The sequence below is a fragment of the Camellia sinensis genome, chromosome 10 (genome assembly GCF_055761805.1).
Source record: "Camellia sinensis isolate YWXY chromosome 10, ASM5576180v1, whole genome shotgun sequence".
NCBI lineage: Eukaryota > Viridiplantae > Streptophyta > Magnoliopsida > Ericales > Theaceae > Camellia > Camellia sinensis.
This window is the reverse complement of record NC_138970.1, coordinates 55,028,205-55,044,588: the sequence shown is the minus strand read 5'-3', so window position 1 is coordinate 55,044,588 and position 16,384 is coordinate 55,028,205. Positions and strand designations below refer to the sequence as shown.

The following is a 16,384-nucleotide window of genomic DNA, read 5'->3' as shown; positions in this document are numbered from 1 at the left end:
ATTAAGTTAATTTTTATATCCTTTTAATCATTTCCAATACTATTTTCTTAAATTTTGTTATTTCAAAACATACAATGACATTATTTCTATTTTAATTTTAATGGTTATGGTATAAAATCTATATCTATATTTATACTTCTATCTATATATAATAAAATCTATATCTATATTTATACTTTTATCTATATACTATTATATAGGTAAAAATATAGTTGAGTCAATGAACTTAAAACTTCTAATCTAATTTTTATAAAAAAAAATTAAATTAATAAAATATAAAAATACATAAAATCATTGGTCAATTTACTTTAATTATAATTATTGACCTTTTAATTATTATGATAACATATTTTAAATTCGGAACTTATTACATTTCAAATTGTTAAATGTATAGCAATGTTTTGAAAATCGGACCGGTGAACGAACCGGAAAAGGGACTGGGTGGACGGATCACCGGTTCAACCGTCGGTTCAAAACGGTCGAACCGTGACGTCATAATTAATATTATATAATTATAAATTATAAATAAAAATATATATATAAATACTCAAATAAAAATAAAAATTGTTGTATAAAATTTATTAATAATATTTAATAAAGTCATAATTGATAAAAAAAAAGTCACTTGTTTTAAAGAAATTAAATTTTTTAAACATTCCCTCCAAACAAATTGATTGAATGTTAGGTTTAATTTTGGAAGGAAATGAAATTTTCAACTCTCCCTCCAAACAATATGTTTCAAATAATTTGATTGAATCCTACATAGAATTTTGTAGGTTCTCTTTGAAAAATATATTCCTATAAATAGGAATAGACTTTCATAATCTTCTCCAACTTCCAATGAGACTCTTCCTTATGAGAGGAGACAATACAAGAATTTACACATTGGCCGACCACTTTTGCCGACCAAAAAAATTTTGGTCGCAAAAAAATGACATTTGGCGACCAAATATTAATTAGTCGCGAATGATCATTATTTTTGGCGACCAAATATTATTTGTCGCAGAAGGTTATATTTTGGCGACCAAAAAATGAGTTGGTCGCAGAAAGGGGTATACTTTTGCCGACCAACTACAAATTTGGTTGCAGAAGGTCACATTTTTTTTGCGACCAAAAATTTGGTCACACAAAACTTATTTTCAGCGACCAAAAAAATTAGTCGCCAAATTAGTACTTTTAGCGACTAATATTTTAGTCGCCGTTGATTGAGATTTGGCGACAAAAAAAGTTTGTCGGTGAAGGTACCTTTTTTGCGACTAATATGGTCTTTTGGTCGCCAAAAGTTTGGGAGGGAAATTTGATTTTTAGTGGGGCGGGAATTGAAATTTTTTGGCAACAAATAAATTTGGTCGCTAATTTTAAAACGATGTCGTTTTGTACCATGAAATCAGAAAAAAAAAAAAAAATCAAATCGGTGCCCTTTCTCTTTGTTTCTCGATCCGCCCTCTCCCTCTCTGTGTTCTTCCTCTTAATCGGTGCCCATTCTCCGCCTCTAGGACCTCTCCACTGGCATCACTGCTCGCCGCTTTGTCGGCCACTCCAAAGATGTCCTCTCCATCGCTTTCTCATTCGATAATCGCCAAATCGTCTCTGCTTCCCGAGACCGCTCGATCAAGCTGTGGAACACTTTGGGTGAGTGTAAGTACACGATTCAAGATGGTGATTGAAACCCGATTGGGTCAGTTGTGTTCGATTTAGCCCTAATAATCTTCAGCCTACGATTGTGTCTTCGTCTTGGGATCGGACTGTGAAGATTTGGAATTTGACCAATTGCAAGATTAGGGCTTCGCTTGCTGGGCATTCTGGGTATGTGAATACGGTGGCCGTGTCGCCCGATGGGTCGCTGTGTGCGAGTGGTGGGAAAGATGGGGTTATTTTGTTGTGGGATCTGGCTAAGGGAAAGAAGCTTTACTCGCTCGATTCGTGTTCTACAACTCAGGGCTCCTATTAAGATATTTGGTGATTTGCATGGGCAATTTGGGGATCTTATGCGACTATTTGATGAGTATGGTTCACCTTCAACTGCTGGGGACATAGCGTAAGTGTTTTTGTTCGTAGATTATGTTTCATTTTTTGACATTTTATTCCAATATTGTTTCCATCCTTTAACAAAGAGTTCATCATTGGCCCCAACTTCTTCTGATGTTTCGGAGGCAAACATTAGCCTCTGTAACTTGTTTTTGTGTGTTTTTGTTTTTATATTGAAATTTTGACAAATCTGTGCCGTGATCACATATTGCGTGGATACATTTTTTAAGTTATTGGTGTAAGAATCAATATGGCATTACCACAGCCTGGTGTTTGGTTAGACTTGAGATGTGATGCAAACAATCAAAAGTTAAATAGGATTGAATATGTAAAAAGCATTCATTGAAACAAAGCAATAGTCAAAAGTATAGACCGGAACCACCTGAGGGTGGTGGACTGATGGTGGCTTCTTTGATTCGAATATTTCTTCATCGAGGAGCTTGATCAGGTGGCCTGATGGTGGTTTCTTTGATTTGAATATTGCTTCTTGTGAAGCTTGATTTGAATTTTGAAAATCTACGATACTTTTCAGACTCTGTTTTGTACTGGGTACTGTGAATTGAGTCCAAGGTGCAACAATATGAGGCAACATATGATTTTGGCTAGATGCAGGGTCTTTTTATTATGCATAAAATGCTAGAAATAATTGTTGTTTATTGTCATGTTTCCATGGGCATTCCCATGGAACTACATTTTTCTATTGCTCTTGCAGGTCTACTATCTGTGTATTATGTTTTTCTCTTTAATGAAAGTGATTACTTCTGTTTGGCCTTTTTAAAGCATTTTCTGGGTCCTTCAGTGAGATTATGTAATTACTAGCAATTTTTTTCCCACCCTTTTATCATGATGCTAATTTCATGTATGACTATCAGATATATCGATTATCTCTTCTTAGGAGACTATGTTGATCAGGGCCAGCACAGCTTGGAAACAATTACTCTTCTGCTATCTTTGAAGGTATAATACTCTTATTTGGCCTGTATGTTCTTCCTTAGTGGTTAATTATCTTATGGTTCAAACATTTTCTTAAACTAAAACATGTTGGCTGTGTTTCTGTCCATATTGATCGGTTGAACTAGAAACTTGTTACAAAGACCTAGAAGGGATCAGGTGAGTAGGTAGAAACTGATGAAAATGAACTGTTAACATGAATGATGTCAACTTTCCCAATCAGTATTAAGTGTATGCTTAAGTAAGAGGATATGCTTGGAAACACAGTTACAAGTAACGCTTTTGAAATCTACATGGGATTGGTTGAACCTAGTTTGAGTAAGAGGATATGCTTCGTTTCTGTTTTCTGCCCCATTTTCTCTAGTTCAGATTAAACAAGAAGCTTAGAGCCTTTATGGTTTTTTTTTTCATTGTTTTTGTCATAATTTTCTCTGTGTGTGTGTGTGTTTTTTTTTTGTGTGTGTGTGAAATCAAATAATGGGACTTTGCAACGTAGGTGTTTTCCTACCATTTGCATTTTCTTATAATTTTTAAGATTGAAATGTATACATCTATAATACATATATCAATGTTGGGTCGCATTTGTCTTATATATATATATATATGCAGGGAAACTTGGTACCAAATGCTACAATTTTTCCATCTGGTATGAAGACTAGCAGATTATGTCCACAGCAAAGGGCTCAAGATTGGGATTTACGCTGATGCTGGGTAACAGAGTTAACTGACAGTTCGAATTTGACAAATTATAGATCATCAAAGATAACATATGTCAGTAATTTGTAAAATTAATGAGAGCTGATTATTTATTGTCCTAAAACCTCACTCATGATACCTAATTCTGTAATCCAACATATGTTATCAATGTCTTCTCTCTTTTTTTGATCAGCAAAAAGAAAGAGTATTATTGATGCAAATAAAAGGATTCCCTAGCTTGTAAATTGTTCCATTTATGTATTATTGTTTTCAAAACATTGACTTGTGACAAAAGGATGCCTGGATCACTTGGCTACGAGGAACATGATGCCAACACCTTTGCTTCATGGGTACGTATGTATGTCTTAATTAATTGATCGATTATGCATTTTCATTATATTTTATTCATCAAATGATTGCATAATAAACTAAATTAAAATTGTATTAGTTATCTATGCCATGTGTGCGTCCATGCTTGCATGTAAGATTAATAAGATGTTGGAGGTGGGAAGAATAAAAACTATAAACTTGGGATTGTATTTGTTTCTATTTTATTGTTCCTTTGATATTAAATTTACTCCACTGGAGTCACAAGCTTGACTTGACTATGATTTTTTTTGCCCGTCGTCTTTTTAAGGGAATTGATTATTTGAAGTATGACAATTGCCACAATAATGGATTGACTCCACAAGAAAGGTAAAACGAATACAAAACTTCTTATTACCTTTTCTTTTGACTATTGAAAAACACAACGCAGTATTTAGATAAAATTTAATTATAGGGTTGATAAATTATTCAATCATTTGTTATTGTCAATCAGTTTTATGTATTATGAAACTAGTTCATGTTAGATTAATATTGAAAAACAAATTTAAATTTTTGTTTTTGTTTTTATTATTATTAGTATTATTTATTTATTTTTGGTAGAAGAATTAATGCAGGGACTGATAACAAATACATGATTACATCCTTGGTTGTAGATATTCGACAATGAGTAAAGCTCTCCTTAAAACTGGACGACCCATTTTCTTTTCCCTATGTGAATGGTATGTCTTCAATTTTAATCTCCTTTCTTTAATTAGTTTAAAATACCATACAATTAATTGTTTTCATAACTATATTATCACTACAAGAATTTATATATTTGCCGACCATTTTTGCCGACCAAAATAATTTGGAGTTGAAAATTTCTGTGTAGTTTAGGCATCAGAAGTTCTATTATTTGAAACTGAGAAACAGTCAGTGTTAACATGTTTCTTTGATCATGTAGTCTCATAAGTTTGTGACTTGTGGATTTATCTTACTTTCTACTTTTGGGTTTGAACAGAGAATTCTTATATTCATCTTTTGTGATAGGTAATATCTACAATCTAAAGTTGCAATTGTTTCTTGTTTTTTCTTCTTTCTGAGTTCTTTCATTTATCAGTGGCTTTGTTGTGCACCTTAACAGGATTCTTGAATTAGGATTTGGTAAAGACATAGAGGAGATACTTGATCTCTTGGGTTCCTGGAAACCGAAGTCTCTTAGCGAGGGGAATGCCATTTCAAGGATTTCTGAATTTCAGAGACAGAATTTGCTTTTGTCAGCTACCTTAAATGAAAAAGTAAATAATCTTGCTAAAATGAGTTTAGAGAATCCAATTATGATTGGTCTCGATGATAGTAAGTTGCAAACTAGTCCATCTCTTGAACATTTGGAATCTTTAGGATCTGATGTGGATAATGAATTAAAGTACTCAGGAAAGCTAATAAGTTCTTCCAATGAAGAATATAAGCTTCCAGCTCAATTAGTTCAGAGATACGTTAAAGGCACTACAGGAAATATGGTGTTAGGCGGCGTTTTTTTAACGGCGTTTTTTAAAACGCCATTGTTTCTAATATTTAACGGCGTTTTAGAAACGTCTTGTTTTGCTGTAATTGAAACGGCGCCGTTTCAAGAATCAAAGACGTTTTTTAAACGCCTTGGAATGGTCTTTTGTTCAACCCCCTCCTTCTCTCCTGTTTCACCTTTATTTTGAATATGATAGCAGTATAAGCGAAAATCTCAATCTCACTCTCGCGCTCTCACTCTCACTCTCACTTTCGCGGTCTCTCTCTCTCCGTCTCTCTCGCCCTCTCTGCACTGTTCGAAGTTCTCGCTCAAAATCGATTCAGATCGGCGATTCATCCGAGCCATTTCGAAGTTCTCTCTCAAAATTGATTCAGATCGGTGATTCATCCGAGCCATTTCGAAGTTCTCTCTCAAAATCGATTCAGATCGGTGAGCTACTCTCTCTCTCTCCCCCTTTCTCTCTCTCGCTCTCTGTGCTGTCTAAACCCTAGTTATCTCTGTCAGTTCAGCTCTGTGATTTAGAGATTCAGCTTTGTAATTTTACTCACAATTCACTTGAATTTGTTGTTGCTTTGAAACTAGAAAATTGTTTTGAAATTTATCTAGAATATTGACTGATGGTGTGGTTTAGATTTAGTTTTGTAATGAGACTGACATTTGAAATGAATCTTGATTAACAGAGCATAATAACTTTTAACAGAGCATGTTTTCATGCATGCAAAACAGATCTGATGCTTGATTGACATGCCACTCACCTTTTGGGAGGCAAGTTTGGCTCCTTCAAATGTCGAACCTGTTGCTCAACACCCAAGCTGAAAGGCAGATGCATGCCATTTTGGAACTGCAAGATATGACTAGCTCGAAATCATATTTAACATGAACATAATAAGAGCACAATTGGGTGAGTATTACTGGCTCTCTTAGTAAGTTCATTACCTGATTTGTGCACCCCACTGCCAAGAATTGCTGCTTTCGAATATTTTCCTGTCAAAAGTAGATGTCATTACAACAAGATAAAACTTCAAAAGATTGATAAGAGATATCACTGAGTTCAAAATGTTGATGCATTTCAAGTGGAGATTATTATTTCAACTAAGTAGCTCAGATTAGACTACGTCGAATACAGTCAATATATGTAGTTTTCAAATTTTCTCCCTCCATTCTATAATCTGAAATAGAGTTATTCGAATTAATGTATCCTACACACATGCTTTTCTTTACAAATCAAGTTGAAAACTTTGGAGCCACACCCTGCATAATTGGGGGGGAATACTTTGTTAATCACATGCTTGGATGCCATTATACCCCAATCTTTGCAAAAAATAGAGAAGGAACAATGCTTCTAATTACATATACCTCTTTTACATCGTGTGTACATGGTTGTCCCTCATTTTGTTGGGGCCTTTTAACCAACTTGTAATAAAAGTTAATAAAATCTTTGCTTTTGTACCTTTGTGGCTATTTTTACCTTTCATGTACTCTTATTTTGTTTTGAATGCAGTAGATATTTATAGATTATTATGTCCTTACTCTTATGTTTGTAGTTTTTTTATAGATATTATCTATGAGTTCTAGCTCTGACCATTCTTCTGGTGAAAGTGAGCAATCAAGCTCTAGTAGTTCTAGTTCAGATGAGACTCAGACCACACTCAAGACGAAAGTCATACCCGATCCACCGGCATCATGGCATCCACTAGGCAGTCTTCCTACCACATCACGTAGCGGTAGTACATCACATGGCTCTGTACACATGCAATTTGTTTTTGCTCAGATGAATAAAAATCTTGAAGTGAACATTGTCAAATTCAATAATACCCCATGTAAGTCCAGAGGCTTTGCATTTGCTTCATCTCTAATTTTTAGCCCTCTCTTGTGCATTTTGTGGAGATGTCTCAATTTGGTGCTCTGTTGGGTTATGATTAGGAATAGAATAGAAATGTAATTCACCCGGTTTAGTAGAACAGATCTCTCTCTCTCTCTCTCTCCTCATTTTATGCAATTCTCAGGTGATAGGAAATGTGAGAACAGTTCAAGCATTTGCAGGAGAAGAAAAGGCAGTGAGATTGTATAGAGCAGCACTCTTGGACACTTACAAGTACGGGAGGAAAGCAGGACTAGCCAAGGGCCTGGGGCTTGGCACCTTGCACTGTGTCCTTATTCTTTCATGGTCATTGCTTGTTTGGTATACGAGCATTGTTGTTCATAAGAACATTGCCAATGGAGGAGATTCTTTCACTACCATGCTCAATGTTGTCATTGCCGGACTGTAAGTCTTTGCCCCTTTCTCTTTATTCAAGCAATTTTTTGAATTAGTCCGTTGTGCCTCTTATTGTATTTCGATGAATCTATGAGTTGGTCCATTGAAATTGGAAGGTAGCATATGAACAAGTCCTTCGTTACGTCTGGTGCCTCCATTTTGCATTTTCAGTGAACATGATTTCTTGTACATCTTGGGCCTGTTTAGATGTTTCTTCAGTATGTTAGATTTAACATAAAATTGGAAGCAAGTTTATTATGCTTTTCCCATACCTATTAAAATTTGGGCCTATTTGATTATAAAGTGATAATAATTAATCATGTGAAATGACATTGGTCTGCAACTTTGGCAGTGACACTTTCTAGAGTGTAGGCTTGTGCATTTAAACACTATAAAACAAAATGGTGTGATTTTGTTTTTTTATTTTATTTATAACATTCATATGTACCCTGCATTAACCAACTGTTTGCTTAGTGTAATAAGAATCAAATTGCAATGAGTCATGATAGGTTACGATAAATGCATATATTTGGTGTACCAAATGGCATGTTGAATTTCAGCTCTGTATGATCTGCAAAATGCCATGTTGTGCTAAACTAGGAACAAAGGCTTTCAATTCCAATCTTCATGATAAGATAATTGCATCGGAATAAGCATATTATATTATTAGGTCCTATGGCTTTACAGGTCACTTGGACAGGCAGCGCCCGACATCTCTGCATTCATCCGAGCAAAGACAGCTGCTTATCCCATATTTGAGATGATAGAGCGAAACACAATAAGCAAAACAAGCTTGAAAACCGGCAGGAAACTAGTCAATCATGAAGGCCATATCCAATTCAAGGACGTATGCTTTAGCTACCCATCTCGTCCTGATGTTATGATATTCAACAAGCTGTGTCTTGACATACCTTCTGGGAAGATTGTAGCCCTTGTGGGAGGAAGTGGGTCGGGAAAGAGCACGGTTATATCCTTGATTGAGCGCTTCTACGAGCCTCTCTCTGGACGGATACTATTAGATGGAACCGATATCAGAGAGCTTGACCTCCAGTGGCTCAGGCAACAGATTGGGTTGGTTAATCAAGAGCCTGCACTTTTTGCTACAACCATTAGGGAGAACATTCTCTATGGGAAAGACGATGCCACCCTCGAAGAGATTACACGTGCTGCGAAACTTTCAGAGGCAATCACTTTCATCAACAACCTTCCTGATAGATTGGAAACCCAGGTATATGGAACTGTTGGTATATATATATACATGAAATTTGAAAATTGACACTGTAAAGTTAGCACGTTGTGATCTTAATCTTTAAAGCTGTGTTTGGATTAGAATTTGGAGAGGGAAAGGAAAAGGAAAAGGAAAAGGAAAAGTCAAGGAAAATGTGACAAAAGTTTATCTTCTATTTCATTCACTTTTATTTTCTTAATTCCTTTCCCGCTGCAAATCCTTCCTCAAGTCCTTGATCCAAACATTGCCTAAGAGAACATTAGGATGGGAGGATTTTTATATTCTGGGTGAAAGGAGTAACAATTGAAGTTCATTTGCAGGTGGGTGAAAGGGGAATACAATTATCGGGTGGACAGAAGCAGAGAATTGCAATATCACGAGCAATAGTAAAGAATCCTTCAATACTTCTGCTGGATGAAGCTACAAGCGCTCTTGATGCGGAGTCTGAGAAGAGTGTACAGGAGGCACTTGATCGTGTGATGGTGGGACGGACAACTATTGTTGTGGCCCATCGGCTTTCTACTGTTAGAAATGCAGATGTAATAGCTGTTGTTCAAGGTGGAAAGATAGTGGAGACCGGGAGTCATGATCAGCTCATTTCGAAACCAAATAGTGCTTATGCATCACTTATTCAACTCCAAGAGGCAGCTTCCTTGCATCGCCTCCCTTCCCGTGGACCTGCTTTGGGACAGCCACTCAGGTATATACATTAAATTTCTGAAATAATATCAATTCTTTAGATGTTACATTTGCATTAAACAGAAATGGGGGGCATTTATTCTCCATTTGGTATTAGTGGCTAAATCTTCAAAATTATTTTTAAAATGTTGCACAGAAATTACGTTAGTGGTGCAAGGAAGACCAAGCTATGTTGACCGCATACTCACTCATTATGTTACATTCTTAAAAATGGAGAAATTTGTCTTTCTTCATTTCATATTTACTTTTAGAGTCAGTTAAATTTTTCAAAATATGCTATTTGCTGCCGTTACATACAACGGCAGTCTTAATGCATGAGGTTCCCCATACTGTGGGGTCTGGGGATTGTCAGATGTACTACTTTATCAAAAATACCAACATCAATACTCAAAATTGTACATGTCCAATGCAAATTGTTATGATGTTTCTCCCAAAGATTCCATTTTCTAGTGAAACAAAAGAATACTGTTGCTTTTCAAATAAAGCAACTTTAACATACATAACACTAATTTCCTGAAAAATCTGACTAAGTATCAAAATCTTGTTTACTTGTTTTATTTTTATAGCATTAAATATTCTTGTGAATTGTCGCGCACAACAAGCCGCGACACAAGCTTTCACTCTGATAAGGTGTCGGTTGGTCGAATTGGAGTTGATGGTTTGGAGATTGTTAATCCACCACGTGTGATTTTGTTTTTTATAGCATTATAGCCTCTCACTTGTGTCTCACTGTGAGAAACAAAAGAGCCACCAGCAGATGGACTTTTTCTTGCCCCACTTGCATAGCACTGTTCTTAAGTTTTGAAAATTACTTTTTCTTGCCCCACTTGCATGAAAACATGTTCATGAAAATTACTTGAGAGCTTCTGGTCATCATGGTTGTTGAGGGAACCGGCTCACTGTAATAATGAAAGTCCTTTGCTGGTGGATATACACTTATATGCTTGTATGTTTGTTCTATTTTAACTTTCTCATCTTCACCTCAGGTGTGCTGATAATATGCTTCTTTGACACACGCTGCAGCGTGATTTCTAACTCGCTAGCAATGGTAAACATTTACTGATTGTGGCATGCCATGTATCTGTGTTTTGTAGGTCCTAGCTCAAGTCAAGCCACACAAAAGCAGACAAGAGGTGAGCAATCATTTAATCAAAAGCTTTTTTGACAAATAACATATCTTATTAATTACAATACTTGCTCTTATTAAATATAGGTTCACCTTTCAAAGAAAGAGAAGAAGAATAAGAAGAAAAAGAACTAACAAGGTAAAAATGTAGATTTATACTTATTAATCTATCCTCTAAACTTTAAAAATTAGTGCTATGTTTTATTTTTATTATTTTTTATTAAGTATTCATATGTATAACATAATAAATATATTAAACTATATACTTTGCGCCCCCCCATGTGTCATGAAAATTGTTGCGGATCTTCAATTTGGTGGGGGGTTTGTGGAGGGGGAAAAAAGAAAAGGGAAACAAAATGTGAATAATATTTAGCTTACATGTTATTTACATTTCCATTCAATTTTCTAGTGTCATGTTTCTTATTGGTCATATTATACATGATATTGGTGGCTAGTCCGAATTGTTTACACCTGTTGGTTATATCCTCTGTTAATGGTGCTCAGTGCAGTTTATGGCTGTAGAAAATTCTTTATCTTCAGTCAAAATGCTGCTTATCAAATCCCAGCAGTATTACAAAGTGTTCCTAGTTAAGTACCATAATTAGTACCATATGATTTAGCTCAGTAGTTTAGAAGTGCATACTGAGACTATACTTGTGTACGTGTATTTCTGATCACTTTGCTGTAATAATATTCAGTTCTGTCAATCATTCAGTGCATAGAAACTGATATGTAGACAATTGGCCTCATTTGGATCCTTTTTTCTAAATGAATAATTTTGACCTTTTCATCATTAACAGGAAGAGGCTACCAAAAGCAAGTCTGCAGGAAAGGCATAGTACCAGACTATGATCTCCGACAACGATTACACCGAGTTTGAAAACTTCTCAAAGTGGTTGGGAGTCTCCCAGTGAGATTTTTCTGTCTTTGAGTTTTGTCTTGGTATAATATCTTTATCTAATTGTTTTGTTTCAAGAGGAGTTAATTTACTTTTTGTGGCAGTTTTGAGACAAGATTTGAGTTTGGTGGGTTATGTTTTATGACAAGATGGATGGATTTTTCATTTTAGCAGATCTGGAATCAAAATTTTACAAATTGTAGTCTCTTACTTAAACACGGTTTGTTAGTTTTTTTTTTAATGAGAAATTGAATTAATGCTTCATTTGTTATTTGAATGAGAGTTATTATTTTAAATGTTAGTTTTTTTTAATGTGAAATTGAATTAATGCTTCATTTGTTATTTGAATGGGAGTTATTATTTTAAATGTTAGTTTTATTATAGATATTTGAATGGGAGTTAATATTTTGTATGTTAGTTTTATTATAGGTATTTTTTTATTAATTGAATGAGAAACTAAATTCAATATTTTTTATAGGTATTCTTTTTAATTTAATCAAATAAAATTAGCATAATATCCCCCAAAAAAAAAAAAAAAAAAAGGAAGATATGACGGCGTTTCTACAAACGCCTCCTAATCCCTCAACAGTAACGGTAATATTTTTAAAACAGATACGACGGCGTTTCAAAAACGTCGCTAAATATTGTTGGTGACGTCAGCGTGTGTGTGGTGGGACATTTGGCGGCGTTTTAAAAAACGCCGCCTGTACTAATATCACGACGTTTTTAAAACGTCGCAAAGCTACAGCGACGGCCGCAGCTTCGACGTTTGGTACTAAACGCCACAAAAGGAATTAGGGGCGTTTTTGATACATATGGCGGCGTTTTTTAAACGCCGCTAAAAGTGCGATTTCCAGCAGTGAGGTAATGTGACGGAGACTCTAATTTGGTGACTTTCATGGATTTCGATTTCATATGCGAATTCTGATTGAATTTTCTGTATAGTGCCCTGTGGTTCATGGCTTGTGGTCCTCCTATCCATTCTGAAGACTCTTTTTGACTCAGAAATTTCCTATAAGGTAAGGCCGCCCTTCTATTTCCAAACTGCTGATTGTTCCTACACGTGCTGTAATGTTGTTCCTTTATGTAATGCATGCACATTCAGGTATCATAAGAATTGTGCTGGTCAATCAGTGCAAGATCTGCATGTGCCTTTGAATTGGTAAATTCATGGTTAGATAACTAGTTGAACTACAGCCTTGCATTTACCTTTCCCATTTTTAAACTTCTTTCACATTTGAAAGTTAATGAAAGAGTGCTGCTCTGGTAACACAATGCCACTCACTAGTCAGTAGGGTGGCATCATTATGAGTTTGGTTTGTAGGAGTCTCTCATGATTCATTCTCTAGAATGGTCACTGTATCTTTATACACTTCCAAATATTACTTCACACTGAGTATTTTCCTTTAGTCAGGAGAAGATCAAGACTTTGTTTTTCTCTCCTTTATTCATTTATTTATTATTTTTAATTGTTAAATATAGGAAGAAATGTCATATTATTTCTCATTCGAACTAATTTGGTATGAAAAGTTGTATTACTTCAGTGCATAATGACTTGTTCTTATTGTCAAGTTCTCTCATGCATTCACTTTACAGATTGTGGTATTCTTTTCAACATGCGATGCAGTCAATTTTCATTATTCACTGCTCACTGACTTCCAGTTGTCCAACCAACAACCAGAGACAATAATTTTGATTTTATTTGTTGTATGTCTCTGTTTCTCTGTTTGTATTGGTTTAGCTTTAATAAAACTGATCTGATTTGGCGTATGAAAGCTATGAATTGTGGTTTTTGATTCTATTTTTGCAATGAAAGTTGAATATGATCTATCTATCTTGACGATTTGTTTGTGATTTGTTGTTGTTGAAGTTTGATGTGCACGTAGATCTTCAATATGATCAATCTTTTAGATTTGTCTCTGTTTTTTAGTTCTTGTTAGTGGTTTATATATATGTCATTTTCTCTATTTCAATATTTTTTTTTTTTGTCGGAGAGCTCGATTCAGTAGCGATTTGTTCTACCCTGTTTCTTAAACTATTTTATCTTTCATAAAAGCTTTAGTAGAAAATAAGAGAGAATAGAATTTTGAAAGCAGTATGAGGCCTTCAACTACGGCTTTTTCTTTTTCTGTTGAATGATTGAATCAACATTTCACTTTAGCATTGCATTTCCTCTCCCCGTATATTGAAGTTCAATCTTATTGCCCTTGATTGGAATGGTCCAACCCCAGGCCAAAAACATCTCCTTAACTGTTCTTTCATCTTTCCACTCTTAAATCCATTTCTAGAATGGACTCTGCTAGCCACAGCCAATGGGGTGTTGGTTATGGATCAAATAATGCAAAAAATAAAATAAAATAAAAAATAGAATGGTAATACACATCTTACATGTTTTATATATTTTTAAATATTTTTATACATTTTTTACATATTTCAATACATTTTTACATATATCCCAACTTTAGCATTTCCCTTCTAGTATTCATACTGGCATCCTATTTTTGACTTGCCTTGACACTTGTTTGTCCTGAAATTATCACTTGAATAGTGCTTGTTTCATACTCATGATGTTTTTTGGATAATCAACATTTCAAAGCATAAAGAGAAGATTAGCTCTGATCATGCGCAAGAATGACACAAGCATATTGAGATAAAGCATCTATATTCCAATGTATTTTGACTTTTCTTGCCACTTATCTGTTGTGAAATTATCAACTTAATAGTGCTCGTTTCATACAAATGATATTTCTTGGATATTCATTGTTTGAATAGTAAAAACATGTTTCCTCGCATATGCAATCTTAAATCTCTCTCCTTCATTTTAATTAGCATACATCGATTGCACATAGCATGTTTCACAAGTTTGATAGTCTGATAGTTGGTCCAAATATATCATTCATCCTAAGAGTGCCTGTAATGCTTCTCCGATACACTTTTCGATCTACTAAAATAATAACTAATACTAATAATTTTTGCATCCTACTTCCCTAAAGTTTCTCTTACTCTAAATAATATAATTATGTGAAGTTATCCATGACATCTAAGCTCAGTATTATCACTTAGCCACCTTGTACACAAATTATTGGATGTTATCTTGAACTGCAATCCTTTTCTGAGCCAAAATTCTGAATGAACTTTAATTCTTCTGGTATCTGCAGGCACTCTTCGGGCTTCCCTTGCTGGCAAGCATGTAGTTGTGGCAACAATGACATCCAGTGGAAAATCTCTTTGCTACAATCTACCAGTACTAGAAATATTGTCCCAGAATTTGTTAGCGTGTGCTCTGTACCTCTTTCCGACAAAGGTTCACAGGAATAGATCTCATGCGTTAATTTTATTGTATTATTCTTGGTGATGTGCGTTGGTTCTACTAAATAAAATTGAATTATTGCAGGTGATGGACATGCTTGGACTTAGTTTATGGGATGTTTGGAATAACAACTCCCACACGTAGGCTTCTTCTCAAATTTAATTTATGAAGAACATACCTTTTATCATAGTTTCTTGTTCTAATTGGCACATCTCTGTACCTCTTCTGTTGTGTTTTCCAACTTCAGGATGTCCATTGAAATGGTTGCCTGCATTGCCATTGAAGCAATCTCTATATTAGAGAAGATGCACTCCAGAGGGTGACTTTTTTTACCCCATTTACTTTTTAATTTTGCTTGTATTCTTTTTTATTTCCCTTGATGTGAGGAGAGGTTTTTCTTTCTTCCCCTTTCTATGTTTGTAAATAAACTTAGAATCCAATTATTATTATTTAGCTGTAGCGATTTCCACTTGCTAAAGTATATGGTTTGTATATGACTGCTACAACTTTATGCAGATATGTGCATGGAGATGTAAAGCCGGAGAATTTTTTGCTTGGTCCGCCAGGGACACCTGATGAGAAAAAACTATTCCTTGTTGACCTTGGATTGGGTAAATTTTACCATATACATTTGTTCTCTGCAGTACAAATATAAGACACAGTACGATACTGAATTATGCCAGTTTTTCATTATTCTAACAACACATTTTGACATGCTGCAACCAGGTGGCGTGATGGTTCTACTGGTCTACATGTTGATTATGATCAACGGCCAGATGTTTTTAGGTAAGCTAATGTTTCAATAATTTATTTTAGTTCCTTTCTACTAATGTTTCACTTACTATTGTTCTCACTTTCACTACTTTAAAACCTAGGTACCCAGTATTTACAGCAATCCTATAAAGTGAGCGAGTCATTTCCATTCAAGTGGATAAATAAAAAATGGAGGGAAGGATTCTATGTAACTGCCATGGCTACTGCAGGAAGTACATGGGCAATTGTCATGTCTCGTGGGGCAGGATTTTCTGATTAGGTTCAGTTATAATTTTTGGAGCTTTGCTCAGTTAGAAAGCCAATTTTCTGGTGAAGAAAACTCATGGTAAATTGTACAAGACTACTTGGCGGTATAAGCATTTTTTGGAGGATTAAATATTTTTGGATGGATGTGTATGGATAACAAATATTCGTAGTTTTATTTGTTGATAGCTGCACATGGATAACAAATAGTTATGTTTCAAATTGTGATGCTAGATGGATGTGACTTGTGAATGAAAACTTAGAATAGTTGTATTGTGTCGAATGTTAATGACTTATGTATTGTGTCGAATGTTAATGATTCAGTTAATTTGAATGATGCTTT

The 16,384-nt window shown here is 34.9% G+C and overlaps 2 protein-coding genes, 1 long non-coding RNA gene and 1 other non-coding gene across 7 annotated transcripts; all 4 read left to right on the top strand.

Moving 5' to 3' along the window:
* Positions 1-1,383: 1,383 nt before the first annotated feature.
* On the top strand, positions 1,384-16,384 carry LOC114260885 (DEAD-box ATP-dependent RNA helicase 17). Of its 4 annotated transcripts, XM_082891418.1 has the most exons (12): positions 4,032-4,371; positions 4,656-4,721; positions 5,003-5,031; positions 5,126-5,279; positions 5,383-5,484; positions 12,660-12,733; positions 14,873-15,018; positions 15,109-15,164; positions 15,272-15,343; positions 15,541-15,635; positions 15,751-15,810; positions 15,900-16,384. In XM_082891418.1, the coding sequence occupies exons 7-12, from the start codon at positions 14,920-14,922 to the stop codon at positions 16,055-16,057; spliced, it is 540 nt and encodes a 179-aa protein (XP_082747544.1). In that variant the 5' UTR covers positions 4,032-4,371; positions 4,656-4,721; positions 5,003-5,031; positions 5,126-5,279; positions 5,383-5,484; positions 12,660-12,733; positions 14,873-14,919; the 3' UTR covers positions 16,058-16,384. The 4 variants fall into 4 exon arrangements, with proteins under 4 accessions (XP_082747545.1, XP_082747543.1, XP_082747544.1 ...); XM_082891419.1 differs by lacking the exons at positions 5,003-5,031; positions 15,272-15,343; positions 15,541-15,635; positions 15,751-15,810; positions 15,900-16,384 and adding exons at positions 1,384-2,038; positions 2,901-2,985; positions 3,589-4,025 and having other exon boundaries at positions 4,313-4,371; positions 5,409-5,484; XM_082891417.1 differs by lacking the exons at positions 5,003-5,031; positions 15,272-15,343; positions 15,541-15,635; positions 15,751-15,810; positions 15,900-16,384 and adding exons at positions 1,974-2,038; positions 2,901-2,985; positions 3,589-3,690; positions 3,971-4,025 and having other exon boundaries at positions 4,313-4,371; positions 5,126-5,484.
* On the top strand, positions 7,311-10,416 carry LOC145801116 (ABC transporter B family member 2-like). The gene is made up of 5 exons (XM_082891416.1): positions 7,311-7,326; positions 7,513-7,772; positions 8,451-8,991; positions 9,312-9,691; positions 10,257-10,416. The coding sequence occupies exons 2-5, from the start codon at positions 7,747-7,749 to the stop codon at positions 10,399-10,401; spliced, it is 1,092 nt and encodes a 363-aa protein (XP_082747542.1). The 5' UTR covers positions 7,311-7,326; positions 7,513-7,746; the 3' UTR covers positions 10,402-10,416.
* Positions 10,962-12,015, top strand: LOC114302547 (uncharacterized). Its single transcript, XR_003643440.2, has 2 exons — positions 10,962-11,403; positions 11,617-12,015. It is a non-coding gene; the product is annotated as an uncharacterized LOC114302547 (long non-coding RNA).
* LOC145801806 (U6 spliceosomal RNA) lies at positions 14,277-14,381 on the top strand. Its single transcript, XR_014343457.1, has one exon. It is a non-coding gene; the product is annotated as a U6 spliceosomal RNA (small nuclear RNA).